At 45.1% G+C, this 19,959-nt stretch overlaps 1 protein-coding gene across 1 annotated transcript in view; it reads right to left on the bottom strand.

Moving 5' to 3' along the window:
• Positions 1-19,959, bottom strand: part of LOC126184033 (glucose dehydrogenase [FAD, quinone]-like) — a 203,814-nt gene that overhangs the window by 95,503 nt on the left and 88,352 nt on the right. Inside the window, exon 4 of the mRNA XM_049926394.1 lies at positions 12,462-12,790. Coding sequence (XP_049782351.1) covers positions 12,462-12,790 — 329 coding nt within the window. The remainder of the gene's footprint in view (positions 1-12,461; positions 12,791-19,959) is intronic.

Below are 19,959 nucleotides of genomic sequence, written 5' to 3'. Positions count from 1 at the left end.
AAACTTACCGAATAATAATAACTCTTAGTTGCAAAATACTAACACGACTTTTTTTTACAAAAGATTGGAAAAACTGGTAGAAGCCGAACTCGGGGAAGAAATGTAGGAATACCCGAAGCAATACTGCCTCTACAACTTATCTTAGAAGATAGGTTAAGGAAAGACAAACCTACATTAGCAGCATTTGTAGACTTAGAGAAAGCTTTCGACAATGTTGACTGGAGTACTCTCTTTGAAATTCGGAAGGTATCAGGGGTAAAATACAGGGAGCGAAACGCTATTTACAACTTTTACAGAAACCAGACGGTAGATATAAGAGTCGAGGGACATGAGAGAGAAAGTGGTGGTTGAGAAGGGAGTGAGGCAAGGTTATAACCTATCCCCGATGTTATTTCAATATGTACATCGAAGGAGTAAAGAAAACCAAAGAAGAATTTGGAGTAGGATTTAAAGTTCAGGCAGAAGAAATAAATACTTTGCGGTTTGCCGATGACATCGTAATTCCTTCAGAGACAGCAAAGGGTTTGGAAGAGCAGTTGAACGGAGTGGTCAGTGTTTTGGAATGAGGATAAATACCACCAAAATTAACACGTGGATAATGAAATTTAGTCGAAATAAATGATGTGATGCTAAGGGAATCAGATTAGGAAACGAGACACTGAAAGTAGTAGACGAGTCTTACCACTAGGGCAGTAAAATAACTGATGATGACCGAAGTAAAGAGGATAGAAATGGCGAAAAAGACATTTCTCTAGAAGAGAAATTGTTTACCAACGAATATAGATGTTTTTGGAAGTCTTTTCTGAAGACATTTGCCGGCTGAAATGGCCGTGCGGTTAAAGGCGCTGCAGTCTGGAACCGCAAGACCGCTACGGTCGCAGGCTCGAATCCTGCCTCGGGCATGGATGTTTGTGATGTCCTTAGGTTAGTTAGGTTTAACTAGTTCTAAGTTCTAGGGGACTAATGACCTCAGCAGTTGAGTCCCATAGTGCTCAGAGCCATTTGAACCATTTTTTGAAGACATTTGTTCGGAGTGTAGCCATGGATGGAAGTGACACATGGACGATAAACAGTTTAGAATGCTGAAGATTAAGATGGGTCGATGACGTAAGTAATGAGGAAGTACTGAATATAACTGTTGAGACAAGGAATTTGTGGCATAACTTTACTAAAAGAAGGAATCGGTTGACTGGAAACATTCTGAAACGTCAAGGGATCATGAATTTAGTACTGGAGGGAATCATGTGTGGGGGGGGGGGGGTAAAAGTCGTAGACGGACACGAAGAGATCAATACAGTAAGCAGATTCCTAAAGATGTAGGCTGCAGTAGTTATTCGGAGATGAAGACGCTCTCACAGGATAGAGCAGCATGAGGAGTTGCGTCAAACGACTCCTCGGACTGAAGACCACAACGGCAACAATGTAAATTTAACTGTAAGGAAGTATATTCTGAAGATATTTTTCTGGACTGTAGCCTTAACGGAAGTGAAAAGTGAATGACAGGTGGTTCAGCCAAGAACACAACAGCAGCTTTTGAAATGTAATGCTACAGATAAATCCTTAAGATTAGGTGGTACATCGAGGAGATACAGAATCGATCTGAGAAAACAATAAAATTTAAGTTGAGACTCGAGTAAAAGAAAGGATCAGTTCATAGGACATCTCCCGAGGCATCAAGTAATAGTCAGTTTGATAATGTAGGGCATTCTGGTTTGGCGGATGGAGGGGTGGGAGGGGGGGGGGGTGAAAGCTGTACAGCGATTCCTAGGCTTGAATACGGTCAGCAAGTTCTAACTGATGTAGCTTCCAGCATTTATTCAGAAATGAAGTCTAGCACTGGATACACTACGGTTGAGAGCTGCATCCAACCACTCTTCGGACTGAAGAAAACGATAACAAAACACATTCATACGTGTATCAATAACGTGAAAATATATGAAACTGATTTCGCTACCTGAAACTATTTTAGTAATTTTTAAAGACGCCTTAATTTAGTTGCATTTCCCTCCATGGAATATTATTATCCATTACCAACGCAGTTAGTATATAACTGTTTCGAATAACGAGCTGCATTCGGCGAACTCTCAGTGCACTAACTACGAGTATATGAAGCATTCTTTTTCGTACGTAAATATCAGTGCCATCATGTGGCTTGAGAAAGGGCAATGACCAACGTTATCCTACCGTATAAAAACAAAAATGACGCTCGCATCTTTCCTCTGAAATCTCACTAATGCTTTTATTTCATTTCTAAATTTAACTAGTAATAAATTCTTAATAGGAGTGCATTTCTTAAGTTATATTCACTCAAGGAAAATATTCAGATTTCACCTTCAGTTTGATCCAATGGGCTCGAAAATTATACTGTAACGCAATGTAACAATCGTATCTACGTTAGAAGTCAGCGTTAACGACTTTTTTTCTTTCTTGAGTGATCAGCACTTGGCAATCTAAGTCCTGAATTATTTGCTAGATGTGTTCGAATCTCCGTCTTCGTCTACAGTTTTTACCCTCTACAGTCCCTTCTAGTGCCATGGAAGTTTTTACCTGATGTCTAAACAGGTGTCCTGCCACCGTGTCCCTTCTCCTTGTCAGTGTTTTCCACATATTACTTTCCTCTCCGAGTCTGCGCAGAACCTCCTCATTCCTTAGTCTATCAGTCCACCTAATTTTCAACATTCTTCTGTAGCACTACATCTCAAATGCTTCTATTCTCTTCCGGTTTTCCCATAGTCCATGTCTCACTACCATACAATGCTGTGCTGCAAACGTACATTTCCAGAAATTTCTTCCATAAATTAAGACGTATATTTGGCACTAGCAGACTTCTCTTGACCAGGGATGCCCTTTTTGCCAGTGAAAGTCTGCTTTTTATGTTGTCCTTACTCCGTTCGTCATGGGTTATTTCCTCCCTAGGTAGTGAAATACCTTAGCTTTTACTTCGTACTCTCCAATTCTGATGTTACTTTTCTCGCTCTTCTCATTCCTTCTGCATCTCATTACTTTCGTCTTTCTTCGATATACCCTGAATCCATATTCTGTACCCATTAGACTGTTCATTCCATTCGACAAGCCTTGTAATTGTTTAATATACTTCTTGTTTATTGGTCTCAGTGTAGCTAACACTTTTTAACTGTGAATAAAATTAAATTAATTTCCCAAACAGGTCAACAATGTCTTATTATTAAAAACATGATGAAAGAAATATTAGTGTCTTGCAAGTTCCCTTGGAAACAACCACTGGAGAACAGATAAAAATGTAATATGGATTATGTCGCTACTTTACTCTCTCAGATATATCTGCATGTTTTTCTTTACAATAATTTCGTTTCCAACGTCAGTTCGCAGCATCGCTGGCATACGTAGCGGGACAACTACAGCCGTAGCGTGGCTGCGAGCCGTGGCAGCAGCGGCGGAGGTGTGCTAAACGCGGACCCCGCTGCCCGTGTGATGTGTTTCGCGCCAGAATGTCGCCGCCGATGACTTTCGACCTTCATCGGTGTCCTTTCGCGTTTGCTTTAGGATGGTGCTGACGTAGAATCCGGCTGCGGCAAAGCGTGGCGCCAGTGATGCGCGTCACGTCCTCTGAAAAGCTCGCATGCGTGAATGAATTTACGTGCTCTGCCTGGTAAAGGGAAACCGTGTTTTCCCTTGTTGCACGCCCGAAAAAAAGTGCCAGGCCTACGGACATTCCATACCAAAGCGACATTACAAGTAAGTGATGACTTCTGTCCTTCCGTGTCTGGCGTACTCGTAATTCACTGTCTTGTGAAATATGAAATATTTTAAATACAAAATTATACCTCCGGTCTGAATCACATTCCTTAATAATATTGCTGGCAAGGGTAACAGCAGTTGCAGTCCTACAATTTGACGGTCACAGTGCTCTTGCCAGAAACGTAACATCGATGAAAACAATTTCTTTCGTTATGACCATAGTTGCAGAATAAGCAGTACGCAGTGTCATGTACCTTTGAATCTCTTTCAACTGTCTTTGTCTTTCACATGCAAGACAAAGTAATCTACAGGTCTACCAAATGTACACTCCTGGAAATGGAAAAAAGAACACATTGACACCGGTCTGTCAGACCCACCATACTTGCTCCGGACACTGCGAGAGGACTGTACAAGCAATGATCACACGCACGGCACAGCGGAAACACCAGGAACCGCGGTGTTGGCCGTCGAATGGCGCTAGCTGCGCAGAATTTGTGCACCGACGCCGTCAGTGTCAGCCAGTTTGCCGTGGCATACGGAGCTCCATCGCAGTCTTTAACACTGGTAGCATGCCGCGACAGCGTGGACGTGAACCGTATGTGCAGTTGACGGACTTTGAGCGAGGGCGTATAGTGGGCATGCGGGAGGCCGGGTGGACGTACCGCCGAATTGCTCAACACGTGGGGCGTGAGGTCTCCACAGTACATCGATGTTGTCGCCAGTGGTCGGCGGAAGGTGCACGTGCCCGTCGACCTGGGACCGGACCGCAGCGACGCACGGATGCACGCCAAGACCGTAGGATCCTACGCAGTGCCGTAGAGGACCGCACCGCCACTTCCCAGCAAATTAGGGACACTGTTGCTCCTGGGGTATCGGCGAGGACCATTCGCAACCGTCTCCATGAAGCTGGGCTACGGTCCCGCACACCGTTGGGCCGTCTTCCGCTCACGCCCCAACATCGTGCAGCCCGCCTCCAGTGGTGTCGCGACAGGCGTGAATGGAGGGACGAATGGAGACGTGTCGTCTTCAGCGATGAGAGTCGCTTCTGCCTTGGTGCCAATGATTGTCGTATGCGTGTTTGGCGCCGTGCAGGTGACGCCACAATCAGGACTGCATACGACCGAGGCACACAGGGCCAACACCCGGCATCATGGTGTGGGGAGCGATCTCCTACACTGGCCGTACACCACTGGTGATCGTCGAGGGGACACTGAATAGTGCACGGTACATCCAAACCGTCATCGAACCCATCGTTCTACCATTCCTAGACCGGCAAGGGAACTTGCTGTTCCAACAGGACAATGCACGTCCGCATGTATCCTGTGCCACCCAACGTGCTCTAGAATGTGTAAGTTAACTACCCTGGCCAGCAAGATCTCCGGATCTGTCCCCCATTGAGCATGTTTGGGACTGGATGAAGCGTCGTCTCACGCGGTCTGCACGTCCAGCACGAACGCCGGTCCAACTGAGGCGCCAGGTGGAAATGGCATGGCAAGCCGTTCCACAGGACTACATCCAGCATCTCTACGATCGTCTCCATGGGAGAATAGCAGCCTGCATTGCTGCGAAAGGTGGATATACACTGTACTAGTACCGACATTGTGCATGCTCTGTTGCCTGTGTCTATGTGCCTGTGGTTCTGTCAGTGTGATCATGTGATGTATCTGATCCCAGGAATGTGTCAATAAAGTTTCCCCTTCCTGGGACAATGAATTCACGGTGTTCTTATTTCAATTTCCAGGAGTGTATATGTACGTAGTTCAAGGACTCAGAATTTTATCTACAGGTCAGACTGTTGCAGCTGTGAGGATGCTCAGTTAATTATCCATGGAAATCCATGACATAGCAGTATCTTTCTCTAAGTTGTTAGTAAACGCGAAATACGTAACATTGGTCTACAGCATATATATTGATAATAAATGCCGGGGAGCCAATTTAGAAATTCACAGCCGTGTCTATATGTGGGTGGACGACACAGACTGCCCTTAGCGAATAAATTAGTTTCTAAAGATACGTAAGACATTTCCCAGAGCCCAGACAGTGAAAATTAGACTCCGTTTCACGTGTTTGGAACTGAACATAGTTTTCGTGTAAGGTAGATTTAGATGGCCTCGAGATTTCTTTTTATTTTTTTTATTTATTTTTAGAAAAGGCCAGGCTTTTCGACTGTTATCCGTAAGACAAATAAAAGCTCTTCACATAAATCTGGAATTAATAAGTGGAAATCAAGAATAGGAAGTATGCAATTATTCTACAGTTCGAGGTCTTTCTTTTTAACCAAATACTTGGCACACGAAAAGGGTAAATACATTGCTTGTAACTACAGACGTACTATGACAGCAACCGTAAAACGAAATACGGTATGAAAGGACAAAGAAACTACGAACAACAGAAGCAAAAGAATTTTCCATTCGCTTTCAGAACTCATATAAACATATGCAGTCACCTACAGCAATGGTTTTTAATTAAAAAACATTTAATTCTCATTTGGACTGCAGGCAGAAGTCTTAAGGTATATAGGGAAATAACTGTGTCTGTAAGGATATTAACTTAGTATTTTTGTGACTGAAGGCTGTGCTACACACTCATACGTCGATTCCGCAAAAGAACGCATATACGATATTTGAAAAAATTAAGTGGTTGCTACTCCGGTATGATAGCTCTATTTTCCTATGCTCAAATCGCATTCCTATAAGCTTTCGGTGGTATTCTGTAAAACATCCACGCTATTGCATTCTATGGTGTTCGCGCAATTTTAATTTGGACATTGACACCCTTGATCTCAGCAAAAAATCAGGTACCGTAGGCAACGCATCCGTATCAGAAACAGCGACCCTCGAATTCCAAACAATGCATGAGCGCATTGGTAGCCAGCGTGGTACCGGGAAGGCTTGTTCTTCTAAATTCCATGCGGCCGTGAGAGCGCGAAGCTCTATACCGAGCGTCGCAAACCGACTGTATCAGATCTCACAAAAGAAGCGTCACACCTTCTACGAGTTAAATGGGAACCTCTACGGAAAAGCTGACACACGTAAATCTCATAATTTAGACTCAGAATTTGATACTGAATTACAGTTTACAATTCACTCTGTTCAACAGGCTCGAACACTAGAACAGTTGAATGGGAAAGTATCGAATGACATTAACTCCTATTAACTCCTGTCCAGCCGTTATTAACTTAGAGATAATAGAGTTTAATGTGTCCAGCGTGTCAATAATATGATCTCAGAAATACACGTAACACTTTTTCGTAGACACAGATTCCCTAACCAAAATGTTGGCTGCTAGCTAACTCTGGTAGCTACCATAAATCAGTCAACACTGGTCAGTGTAATTCGATTTCTGTCAGTTCAGCTATTCGTATCAACTGCATGGACGAGAATACTGGTAGAGTGTGCGTATAGTAGAGGAAAGTGTCCGAAATCGGCCCCCTGTTTTGTTTTTGATTTGAAAAAATAGAAAATAGTAAATAATCGTGTTTTAAAAGCATATAACACTTATTTTATAATACGAAAAAAAATTTTCAAAAACTTTTCACTCAGCGAGTTGGGAATATGCTTGTCAAAGTCGGACCGCTTCTAAAAATAATTAAAGTAGAACTAACCAAAATTGGAAAAAGTGTTATATTAGAGAAAACACAATCTAATTTAAAAAATAGGTATAAACACCACTTTCCATTTTTTTCTGAATCTAAGAGCCCTGCAATAAGATGTTACTGTAGGCTTTCTTTCGGACAGTTTGCTTTTGTGGCATTTAAAAAAAAAAAGATTACCCACTTTTCCCCAACAATTTCGTCTTTGAAAGGGTGTTCTGTTTTGTTTCTCTTTGCAGTAACACTGCCATTCCTCACAAGCAGTACTGAAGACAAAAACTTCCATAACAAGACAATAATGAGCCAGTTATTCTTCATGATCTTTACCCAGAACTGTAATCCCCCTCCCCCCCTATTTTTTGCTGCCTCCCCACGTTTGACTGTCTCATAAGTTTTATTTTCGTAAATGGCCTTCTTGCGGCCAATCTTCTTTTTCTGAAATGCATCAATAGCTTCAATCGTTTTAGACGGACTACACTTTCTTCGATCAACCTCCTCCATTACCCTCTTGGAATGTGCAATAGAATTCCAATAATGGCAGGCTTTAAAAACGAAGAAGTCTGGGGGTTCGGTTTAAGCACTTGGAGAGGGTCCAGTTCACGCAACTATAGCCCCATTTTGTTAACCAAACAAATTTTATCCAAACATCTAAATGAAACGGTTTCATCCTAAACATTAACTTTAACGTTACTACTGAAGATCACCTTCTTACCTGCCATATCTCTGAGAAATAACAAAAAATGTGGTGCAATGTAAAACCTTTTTCAACTGTGAAAACATGTGATGTTGAACTTCTAAGTAACAAGTGAAACGGGCGACCTATACACTCCACCAGAATGGAAGGAGTCTAAACTACTGTTTGAGGTGCGCCAGCAATCCTTGCGACTTGTCCTCTAGTACTGATCCTTCTTAACCTGCGCTCTTTGGTCGCTTCTGTCGGAACGAACTTCCACGTTTCCAGGCGGCTGTATCCGCTGAGGCACATATATTTAAGGAACACCATGGACAGTACAGTGGATGTTAGGGCGATTAATGAAGTGTCAGTTTTGATAAGACAACTTCATTTGTGCCGACCATCATACGACCACCTATGTAGTTGTGATACGTAGTGCCTGCTTCCTTGAACTTCCACCGTCTGAAGGAGGTATGGGACTTTAAATGCCACTGCCACACCTTCTACGTGAACTCCAATGATGTCATTGGGATTGTAGGGTAGAAAAAGTTTACCCTTACCCCAAGACAGTAAGACGGAGATCCACCGGTGACGCTGTACCTCAATCTACCACAAAGAAAAGGTACAGTGGAGAGTCGCCTCGACGAGGAATCTGGAGTGCGATGTTGGGCCTTGGCTGTCCGCGGATTCTTGTTATCGGCTGTGGGCCTATGGCAGTGACGGAAAGGGCAGTGCGTGTTGCCAGACGCCCGACCTGCCCTGTTGTCTCTGTTCTGTTAATACGGTGCCGGGCACAACTTCATGAGAAAGCCGACACAGGAATCCCTTCACTGCAGAATAATGGAATGTAAGGGTGAGCAGTTTTTTGGATCATCTTCTCCAGTTTGCTTGTTTAGGCCTCAACTTTTTTAGACGTTGTCCGTTAAGTGGGGACGGCTGCACGCCCGTCCCGTCTCATTGCGCATTTACTGGCGATAAGAGCCGATTGGTAGAATACCTGCAAGCATGGTCAGTATCACTGATATTCCGCTGCAGCTCTGGTTCGCCTCTCAGTATTATCTTCTGAGGGAATGCTTTTTTTATTCGTCGTGTACTATGTGAGTTACTGTAAGTGTGTTTCAGAGTCAGCCGTTTTTGTAATTGTGTTGTATGACTTTTAATGGGACCCACTGAGTCGTTACTATCATATTAGCCTGACATACTGAGCTCAACAAATTAGGCCGTAATCAGGCCATGCTAAGAAGATATTGTAAGGTCGATTCACGGTTGTTTGTGTGTCTTGGCACCTCTGTCGGATTTCAAACTTAAGAAGATTTAATAAGCTTACTCTATCGCAAAAGGAGTAATAATACTAACAGTTGTGGCACATTAATTAAACTATCGTGTCACTTGAAATGTTTACTGTATATAATTTGCAGGTCAGGTCATAAATTTTGGGTTCCATTTATCATAGGGCTACTTCTTTAGTAGTATTGAGTATGCTATGTTTAACATCATTTGTGATTGTGTACTAACATAGCCGGTGGGCCGTGATTAAAAATTATTCTGTGGAGAAGATGGTTATATGAAAGATAGTGACTTTCATACAGTTGTTACTATAATAATTTGGGCCGTTGCAAGTTTGCACCAAGAACACAACTATTGCTTTCTGTCAAGAAAACTTTGTAAATGTGTATTAATTTCAGTTACTAGAGTAGTGTTTTAAGATATGTTCTATTTTATTGCCTGTTCTACTCTCTACTCGTAAGGCTGTTATGGTAGGTCGATTGTACTCATATTTTTGCTGTCATGTTGAAAATCATCAGTACTCTTTATTTGGTATATCCAAAGGGACTTTATCCAAAATATAAATGGTCTTGCTTATTAACAAATTTTCGGGGATTTCTGCGGTTAGAAAAAATGTTTAGTATTTCGATCACAGACTCTTTTGAAGAACACAGATAATATGACTTAAAACTATTCTGCTACCACACTCATCCATACGGATATATAGTCATTTAGCGTAACTTTGACGGAAATATATTCAACTGTGAATATTTCTTAACGAGTTAACTGCAGATGTAATGAACTTACGTTTTTAATTGAGAGAGGATTGCATTTATTAAAGGTTTTACGGTGCCTTTTTGTCTTTTTTATGGTTTATGGTAACGTGTTTTGCACACTGAATCTGTAAAATTGTCAAATAAATGTTATTTGATGGGATTTTTCTGGAAGTTTGACTAGATTCAGCTCAAAACCATTTCCCATCCTGCTCCCTGCTGTTTCATACTATTTACACTTAGTCTCATTCGAGGTGCGGAGCCAAGAGACACGAAGGGGTCTGCTTTAGGATGGGGGAAGGAGTCCAGCTCAAGGAACTTTTCAGTACTCACGTGGCTTCTGCTGGCGTGACTCTTAGCTATACTGGGCCCAATTTCTCACGAAATAAGCGTCAAGCGAGAAAACTGCAAAGAACGGAACTTGTCTAGGTTGAAGGGGGAAACCAGATGGCGCTATGGTTGGCCCGTTGGATGGCGCTGCCATAGGTCAAACAGATATCAGCTGCGTTTTTTAAAACAGGTACCCCCATTTTTTTTTTACATATTCGTTTAGTACGTAAAGAAGTATCAATGTTTTAGTTGGACCACTATTTCGCTTTGTGATAGATGACGCTGTAATAGTCACAAACATGTGGCTCAAAATTTTAGACAAACAGATGGTAACAGGTAGGTTTTCTAAATTAAAATACAGAACGTAGATGTATTTGAACATTTTATTTAGGTTGTTCCAATGTGATACATGTACCTTTGTGAACTTATTTCTGAGAACGCATGATGTTACAGCGTGATTACCTTTAACTACCAAATTAATGCAATAAATGCTCAAAATGACGTCCGTCAACCTCACTGCATTTGGCAATACCTGTAACGACATTAATCTCAACAGCGGATAGTTCGCCTTCCGTAATGCTCGCACATGCATTGACAATGCGCTGACGCATGTTGTCAGGCGTTGTCGGAGGATCACGATAGCAAATATCCTTCAACTTTCCCCGTGGAAAGAAATCCGGGGACGTCAGATCCGGTGAACGTGCGGGGCATGATATGGCGCTTCGACGACCAATCCACTTGTCATAAAATAAGCTATTCAATACCGCTTCAACCGCACGCGAGCTATGCGCCGGACATCCAGTATGTTGGAAGTACCTCGCCATTCTGTCATGCAGTGAAACATCTTGTAGTAACATCGGTAGAACATTACGTAGGAAATCAGCATACATTGCACCATTTAGATTGCCATCGACAAAATGAGGACCAATTATCGTTCCTCCCATAACGCCGCACCATACATTAACCTGCCAAGGTCGCTGATGTTCCACTTGTCGCAGCCATCATGGATTTCCCGTTGCCCAATAGCGCATATTATGCCGGTTTACGTTACCGCTGTTGGTGAATAACGCTTCGTCGCTAAATACGACGCGTACAAAAAGCTGTCATCGTCCCGTAATTTCTCTTGTGCCCAGTGGGAGAACTGTACACGACGTTCAAAGTCGTCGCTATGCATTTCCTGGTGCATAGAAATATGGTACGGCTGCAATCCATGTTGATGTAGCGCTCTCAACACCGACGTTTTTGAGATAGCCGATTCTCGCGCAGTTTGTATGCCACTGGTGTGCGGATTAGCCGCGACAGCAGCTAAAACACATACTTGGGCATCATCATTTGTTGCAGGTCGTGGTTGACGTTTCACATGTGTCTGAACACTTCCTGTTTCCTTAAATAATGTAACTACCCGGCGAACGGTCCGGACACTTGGATGATGCCGTCCAGGATACCGAGCAGTATACATAGCACACGCCCGTTGGGCATTTTGATCACAATAGCCATACATCAACACTACATCGACCTTTTCCACGATTGGTAAACGGTCCATTTTAACACAGGTAATGTATCACGAAGCAAATACCGTCCGCACTGGCGGAATTTTACGTGATACCACGTACTCATAGGTTTGTGTCTATTACAGCGCCATCTATCACAAAGCGAAAAAAGTGGTCCAACTAAAACATTCATATTTCCTTACGTACTACACGAATATGTAATAAAAATGGGGATTCTTATTGAAAAATAACGCAGTTGATATCCGTTTGACCTATGGCAGCGCTATCTAGCGGGCCAACCAAACCGCCATCTGTTTTCCTCCTGCTAGCTAGACAAGTTTCGTTCTTTGTAGTTTTTTCGTTTGACGCTTATTTCGTGAGATATATGGTCCGGTCACTATCAACGGACCACCCTGTATATTAAACTGATCGGGAAATGAACTGCTAACCACTTGAGAGTACTTAAAAACAAACTTTTTGAAATGTTTCAATATTTCCACGAAAAAATTAATGTTTCCCTAATTTCAGTGCACTAGGCAGTCGTGTGGATTGCCACTGAAACGTAAACAAATGAGCAACTATGAGAGATCGCCTCGAACTCGGTGACAGCGGGCTCTTACTTGGTGGTGGTCTGGGCGATGGTGAAGCCGACGGGGCTGTCGCCGTTGAGGTCGTCGTTGACGGGCCAGCCCTGCTCGGCGGCGGCGCTGAGGATGTCGTAGGCCATGGGCGGCTGGTGCGGGAACCTGGTGACGGCGAGCGGGCCGCCGCGGCCGTGCAGCGCCGGGTCCACGCGCTCCAGCTCCAGGTTGTCCTCGGAGTAGCGGAACCAGGGCAGCACGTCGCGCCACGACCAGCCCTCGCAGCCCTCCTCCGCCCAGCGGTCGTAGTCGCGTGCGTGGCCGCGCAGGTACATCATGCCGTTCAGCACCGAGCAGCCGCCCAGCACCTGACGGGCACAACCGAGTAGTGGTCTTAGGGTACGGCGGAGCTCTCTGAACCATCGGTCTATGAGGATAGAAATAAGAAAATATTCTACTGCTCAGCCCATGTGTGAAGCTCGGACGCCATTATGTTACAGGACCATTGCCAGATAGGTCGTGCACAATTGCCAAAAAGCTTGTAAGCCCGCTGTTTAGGTTTTTATGTTGGTAACGCCACGCAGCGCTCTGTATGAAAATCACTGACTGTGCTGTGTGCAGTCGGTCGCTGGTAGGACTCATTGGTGGAATATTCACTTCCTTCTAATCCTCATCGATATTCGGGAAGACAGAGCTCGGCAACATCTCCATTATTTTCTTTTGCTTTTCGGCCCGCAGCTCGTGGTCGTGCGGTAGCGTTCTCGCTTCCCACGCCCGGGTTCCCGGGTTCGATTCCCGGCGGGGTCAGGGATTTTCTCTGCCTCGTGATGGCTGGGTGTTGTGTGATGTCCTTAGATTAGTTAGGTTTAAGTAGTTCTAAGTTCTAGGGGACTGATGACCATAGATGTTAAGTCCCATAGTTCTCAGAGCCATTTTTTCCTTTTGCTTTTCCAACCACTACGGGAACCAACGGTACTACACATGCGAAGAATGTGAAAAATTCAGCTTTCCATCTGACATCAACATCTCAGTCTTACAAGAAGGAACAAAAAGCTGCGTTCGAAAACTCAAGAAAGAAGGTGAAGGGTTGCAGAAGTCAAATGTTCAAGAAAACATCTAGAAGAGTATTCATTTTCATCATCTCCTAAAGCTGAACCGGAGAAAGAAAACGTACCTTGAGGTTTCCTCAACATGAAATATTATGACGCTAGACCCGTGTAGAAAGCTGAATGTGTGAAAAGTGGACTGCTATTCCACTGTCGAAAATGCCTGTAATAATGTACCTTAATCATACGAAACTTGAGACTATTATCTATTCACTACTCCAATGTAACATGCACAGTAAAATATTTACTACTGTTTGAGGCCCAAAAAGTTGAAATGATTGATTTAGTCCGACCTTATTCTATAAAGGGGATGGGCAAAAATATGGAAACACTGCGAGATATGCAAGCTTCAGCACAAATGGAGATGCTGGCCAAACCTGCAAGCAGCGCTGTTGTACATGACCGTGAACGGCACCTGTGAAAGTTCTCAAAACGTTGCTTGCGTCAGTCGGGGTTAGAACAGTATTCTGCGTTGTTGTGAGTGCGTTATGTAGGTGTTACGTGAATTCGAAGGTGGACAAATTGTTGGTGCTCGTATGAGTAGTGGTTCCAGAACTAAGATACCCAAATGTTTGGTGTTTTGGATATTTACCGTGCACGGCATTCTTTAGCAACGGCGGGACGGGAACAGTTTACAAACTTAGCCTTTTCGGAATTTCTTCCACCCTTGGCCCGAAAGCCAGTGATCATACCCTTTTTTTTGGCCCGCATCTCGTGGTCGTGCGGTAGCGTTCTCGCTTCCCACGCCCGGGTTCCCGGGTTCGATTCCCGGCGGGGTCAGGGATTTTCTCTGCCTCGTGATGGCTGGGTGTTGTGTGATGTCCTTAGGTTAAATGGTTCAAATGGCTCCGAGCACTATGGGACTTAACATCTGAAGTCATCAGTCCCCTAGAACTCAGAACTACTTAAACCTAACTAACCTAAGGACATCACACACATCCATGCCCGAGGCAGGATTCGAACCTGCGACCGTAGCGGTCGCGCGGTTCCAGACTGAAGCGCCTTTAACCGCGTGGCCACACTGGCCGGCCCTTAGGTTAGTTAGGTTTAAGTAGTTCTAAGTTCTAGGGGACTGATGACCATAGTTGTTAAGTCCCATAGTGCTCAGAGCCATTTGGACGTCAGATAAAGCGTTCCATTTCCGCCTTAAGACAACTTCTGCACTGCTTTCGGCACCCCCTCGCCCCCCCCCCCCCCCCCCCGACATGCCTTGTAAACCCTCCTCCACTGCTATTTCGACCACCTGGCGTCTGTGACTGATTATTGCACGTTGCGTCGAACAGAGGTGGCTGTCAGATTAATGTGACTGGACAGCGTAATTTCAATCGGATAGTACTTGCTGGATGGGCTTCCCTTGATACGACCGGTGTACATTGTGCTGTAATGCGGCTGTGCACGTAGTGCTGTTTGAACAAGTCGATACGTCTTCTTCAGTGCCGAGAAAGCGCCGGTGCTGAAGGAGAGGGGGAAGACAGGTTCATCCCGGCGGCGAACGAATGCCTTTGCCGGGCGAGCTGTCGGCAGAGAGATAGCGGCGGGCCGAGGCAGGCCGCAGCTGTATTTTTAATGCCGCCCCCGGAAGCGGGCCCGCTGTATTATTCAGGCCGGCGCGCACGCAGGCGCCGGTTCCTCCGGTTCCTCGACGGCGCAGCGCTGCGTCCGATCGCCGGCCACAAATCTCGGCAGCCGGGCGAACGAGGAAGCGAGCGGCAGCTCGGGACCCGGCCGGCGGCGCGGCGCCCTCGCCATTTCTGTCACGCGCCCTTTACGACGGCCAATAGCGGACCTGCAGCCACCCTGAAAACTGTAACGGCGCGTGCTTCCGGCGCGGGGCGGGGCGGGGCTGCGTCCTTACGCGCGGCACGCGCATCGACTATTCATAGTGCGGCCGAGTTACTCCGCGCTGCAGGCGTGCTCCCGCTCCTGCCGCTGCCCTGGCGGAGGACGCACGTGCGCGGGCGAGCGCACCACCCGACGACGGTTAGCCCCGTTCTCCACCTCTAGGCGAGGAACGGTGCGGAACACTTCAGCTGGCACAGACTGTAAGCGGCGCGCGCAGCGGGACCGGACTCCGAATCGGGCTCCACTGTAATCCTCGGTAATACTAGTCTTACCATCATACTAGTCACGTTTACAGACAGTTGCACTACGCAGTTGACCGCGAACTGTTCTCGAATTTATACACATTATTAGGCACATCTGCTTCCTTCCGTCCCCAGCCAACTCTTTCTCTAACGTACTTAATTATCTCACTTCAAATTAAGAGACATTGAACATACAGGGTGTTTCAAAAATGACCGGTATATTTGGAACGGCAATAAAAACTAAACGAGCAGCGATAGAAATACAACGTTTGTTGCAATATGCTTGGGACAACAGTACATTTTCAGGCGGACAAACTTTCGAAATTACAGTAGTTACAATTTTCAACAACAGATGGCGCTGCAAGTGATGTGAAAGATATAGAAGACAACCCAGTCTGTGGGTGCGCCATTCTGTACGTCGTCTTTCTGCTGTAAGCGCGTGCTGTTCACAACCTGCAAGTGTGCTGTAGACAACATGGTTTATTCCTTAGAACAGAGGATTTTTCTGGTGTTGGAATTCCACCGCCTAGAACACAGTGTTGTTGCAACAAGACGAAGTTTTCAACTGAGGTTTAATGTAACCAAAGAACCGAAAAGCGATACAATAAAGGATCTGTTTGAAATATTTCAACGGACTGGGAACGTGACGGATGAACGTGCTGGAAAGGTAGGGCGACCGCGTACGGCAACCACAGAGGGCAACGCGCAGCTAGTGCAGCAGGTGATCCAACAGCGGCCTCGGGTTTCCGTTCGCCGTGTTGCAGCTGCGGTCCAAATGACGCCAACGTCCACGTATCGTCTCATGCGCCAGAGTTTACACCTCTATCCATACAAAATTCAAACGCGGCAACCCCTCAGCGCCGCTACCATTGCTGCACGAGAGACATTCGCTAACGATATAGTGCACAGGATTGATGACGGCGATATGCACGTGGGCAGCATTTGGTTTACTGACGAAGCTTATTTTTACCTGGACGGCTTCGTCAATAAACCGAACTGGCGCATATGGGGAACCGAAAAGCCCCATGTTGCAGTCCCATCGTCCCTGCATCCTCAAAAAGTACTGGTCTGGGCCGCCATTTCTTCCAAAGGAATCATTGGCCTATTTTTCAGATCCGAAACGATTACTGCATCACGCTATCTGGACATTCTTCGTGAATTTGTGGCGGTACAAACTGCCTTAGACGACACTGCGAACACCTCGTGGTTTATGCAAGATGGTGCCCGGCCACATCGCACGGCCGACGTCTTTAATTTCCTGAGTGAATATTTCGATGATCGTGTGATTGCTTTGGGCTATCCGAAACATACAGGAGGCGGCGTGGATTGGCCTCCCTATTCGCCAGACATGAACCCCTGTGACTTCTTTCTGTGGGGACACTTGAAAGACCAGGTGTACCGCCAGAATCCAGAAACAATTGAACAGCTGAAGCAGTACATCTCATCTGCATGTGAAGCCATTCCGCCAGACACGTTGTCAAAGGTTTCGGGTAATTTCATTCAGAGACTACGCCATATTATTGCTACTCATGGTGGATATGTGGAAAATATCGTACTATAGAGTTTCCCAGACCGCAGCGCCATCTGTTGTTGAAAATTGTAACTACTGTAATTTCGAAAGTTTGTCTGCCTGAAAATGTACTGTTGTCCCAAGCATATTGCAACAAACGGTGTATTTCTATCGCTGCTCGTTTAGTTTTTATTGCCGTTTCAAATATACCGGTCATTTTTGAAACACCCTGTACCATCTGCTGCGATCCTTTCAGACGTGACTATCTGTTAGTTTCATACAAATGGACTAAATCCGTCACTTGTGCACCGCCGGCCGGGTTGGCCGCGCTGTTCTAGGCGCTACAGTCTGGAACCGCGTGACCGCCACGGTCGCACGCTCGAATCCTGCCTCGGGCATGGATGTGTGTGATGTCCTTAGGTTAGTTAGGTTTAAGTGGTTCTAAGTTCTAGGGAGCTGATAACCTTAGAAGGTAAGTCCCATAGTGCTCAGAGCCATTTGAACCATTTGAAGTTGTGCACCATGCTCGTTGGGCCGTACCATGTCTGCCACGCTAGATTGTAACCTTGGCAACACAAACCTCTAGAAGGACGATTGGACAAATCATGTATTTTCGTTTCATTTACTGCTATGGATCCCATTTTATGTTCCCTTGTTCCTTATTCCATGTGTGACTGTCGCTGAATGATTGTATAAGAGGGACCTGAGTTATTCCCGGCGTAAATTACGCTCAAACAACTGACGGTAATGCGGCCGGGTGACGTGTGTGACTGTCGCTGAATGATTGCATGAGTCAGTCCTTAGTTCCCCCGGCGTAAATTATGCGCAAATAACTGACGGTAATGCGGCCGGGTGATGCCGTCGACACTCGCCGATATTTCGTTACGAGCACATCCTGTTGCTTTAAAGGCGAAACTGCCGTATGTAAGCGATGTGGAAGGGAATTTAAAACCTCGATTTCCAGGGAAATTCCGAAAAGGTAACACACACACACACACACACACACACACACACACACACACACACACCACACATTGTAAACACTAGAACACTAGCGTCACCCGGTTCTAGGCGCTTCAGTCCGGAACCACGCGACCGCTACGGTCGCAGCTTCGAATCCTGCCTCGGGCATGGATGTATGTGATATCCTTAGGTTAGTTAGGTTTAAGTAGTTCTAAGTTCTAGGGGACTGATGACCTCAGGTGTTAAGTCCCATAGTGCTCAGAGCCATTTGAACCATTTGGACTAGCGTCACCACAAAACCAAAGATGACCGACGACAGAAGATATCGATACTAAAAATCAAAACCCAACAGGTGACGTACCATTAACTCTTTCCCTCTGCTTTTTGTTAATTGAGGGAACATAATTCCTTGCAGAATTTAAACAAAAGCATCCATCTCTACTTATTAGGTTAATTGTTAATTTTATTTTATTTTATGTTTAAATGATGTTTTCGCCATTTGACTGTACAAACTCCTTTATTTAATACTGTTACCATGATTTCGGCCTTAAGTCGTTATCAAGTACAACAATGATGGGTATAATTAGACTTCGTTAAGTGAAGTCTAATTATATCCTACATTTTTGTACTTTATAATGGCTTAAGGCCACAGTACTACAAAGTAAGGAAGGTAGTACACTCAAATGCCGAAAATATCCTTCAAACATTATTATATGTCTGGCCCAAAAAATGAAAAGATTATCAATGTAATTTCCACTATTTCCTTAATAACGTTGTCCCAATAGCTGGAAGTGGATGCCAGAATCTCCGTGTTGTTATATTCCGTAGGACGACCGGTGCCAAGACAATGTTCCGCAATAGTGGATTTCCTCAGCTGATGTAAGCATATCTGACGTTTATGATCAGTACACAAAAATAGTTCAAATGGCTCTGAGCACTATGGGACTTAACATCTGAGGTCATCAGTCCCCTGTAACTTAGAACTACTTCAACCTAACTAACCTAAGGACATCACACATATCCATGCCCGAGGCAGGATTCGAACCTGCTACCGTAGCAGTCACGCGGTTCCGGACTGAAGCGCCTAGAACCGCTCGGCCACGGAACAGTACACCCGTACTCCGTGGATCCGATAATCTGACCAATATATGACGTTCCACAACTGCAAGGAATACGGTAGACACCCGTCTTAAACAAACCAAGATCGTTGTCTACGGAACCTAAAAAGAATCCTGATCTTAGATGGAGTTCGGAAAACATTTCACACCATATTACCGCAAAATAAGACCAAAGTTGTTTAGAAATGCTCTCTGTGCGCAGCTGAAAGGCCGTAGTCTTGAAGTCAAGTCAGTATTATCATCGTTCACCAGGTGCTCTGCTGATCGACAGGGCAACGCACTTCACGATACGTATAAGAAGGCTACTCACTAACTTGTATCTACACGTTGATAGTTACCACAATCCGGCTCAGCGTACCTTGGTTCACAGGGCACAAGGACCCTGAGAGGGTTTGACAGTAGCATTAGCCAATCTTGATGTCACCTTTCAGCAGAATTTCTGTAGTGAAAAACAGATCAGACGGGCGTTGCGATACTAGCCGACTGTGCGGCGGATGAGTGATGATAGTAGCGAGGTGGCACAAAAGTCTATGATATTTTGCGTTACGCAGGGGGCATTTCCAACCGATTGGTTGTACATGGCGGAAATATGATGTAAAGTGTGCTTTTAGGCCCCCATCTAACACTAGGGTCATTTCAGATTTCGTAAAGGATGATCTTGGTTTGCCTAAGGGCAGGTGTCGACGGTATTCCTTGCAGTTGCTGCGTGTCGAGGTCAGACTATCAAGAATAAGGAGGCTCGTTGCACCGAGCGTA

Source organism: Schistocerca cancellata, chromosome 1, assembly GCF_023864275.1.
Source record: "Schistocerca cancellata isolate TAMUIC-IGC-003103 chromosome 1, iqSchCanc2.1, whole genome shotgun sequence".
NCBI classification, from domain to species: Eukaryota; Metazoa; Arthropoda; class Insecta; order Orthoptera; family Acrididae; genus Schistocerca; species Schistocerca cancellata.
Note: the sequence above shows the minus strand (reverse complement) of the source record. Positions and strands in the feature narration are given on the sequence as shown.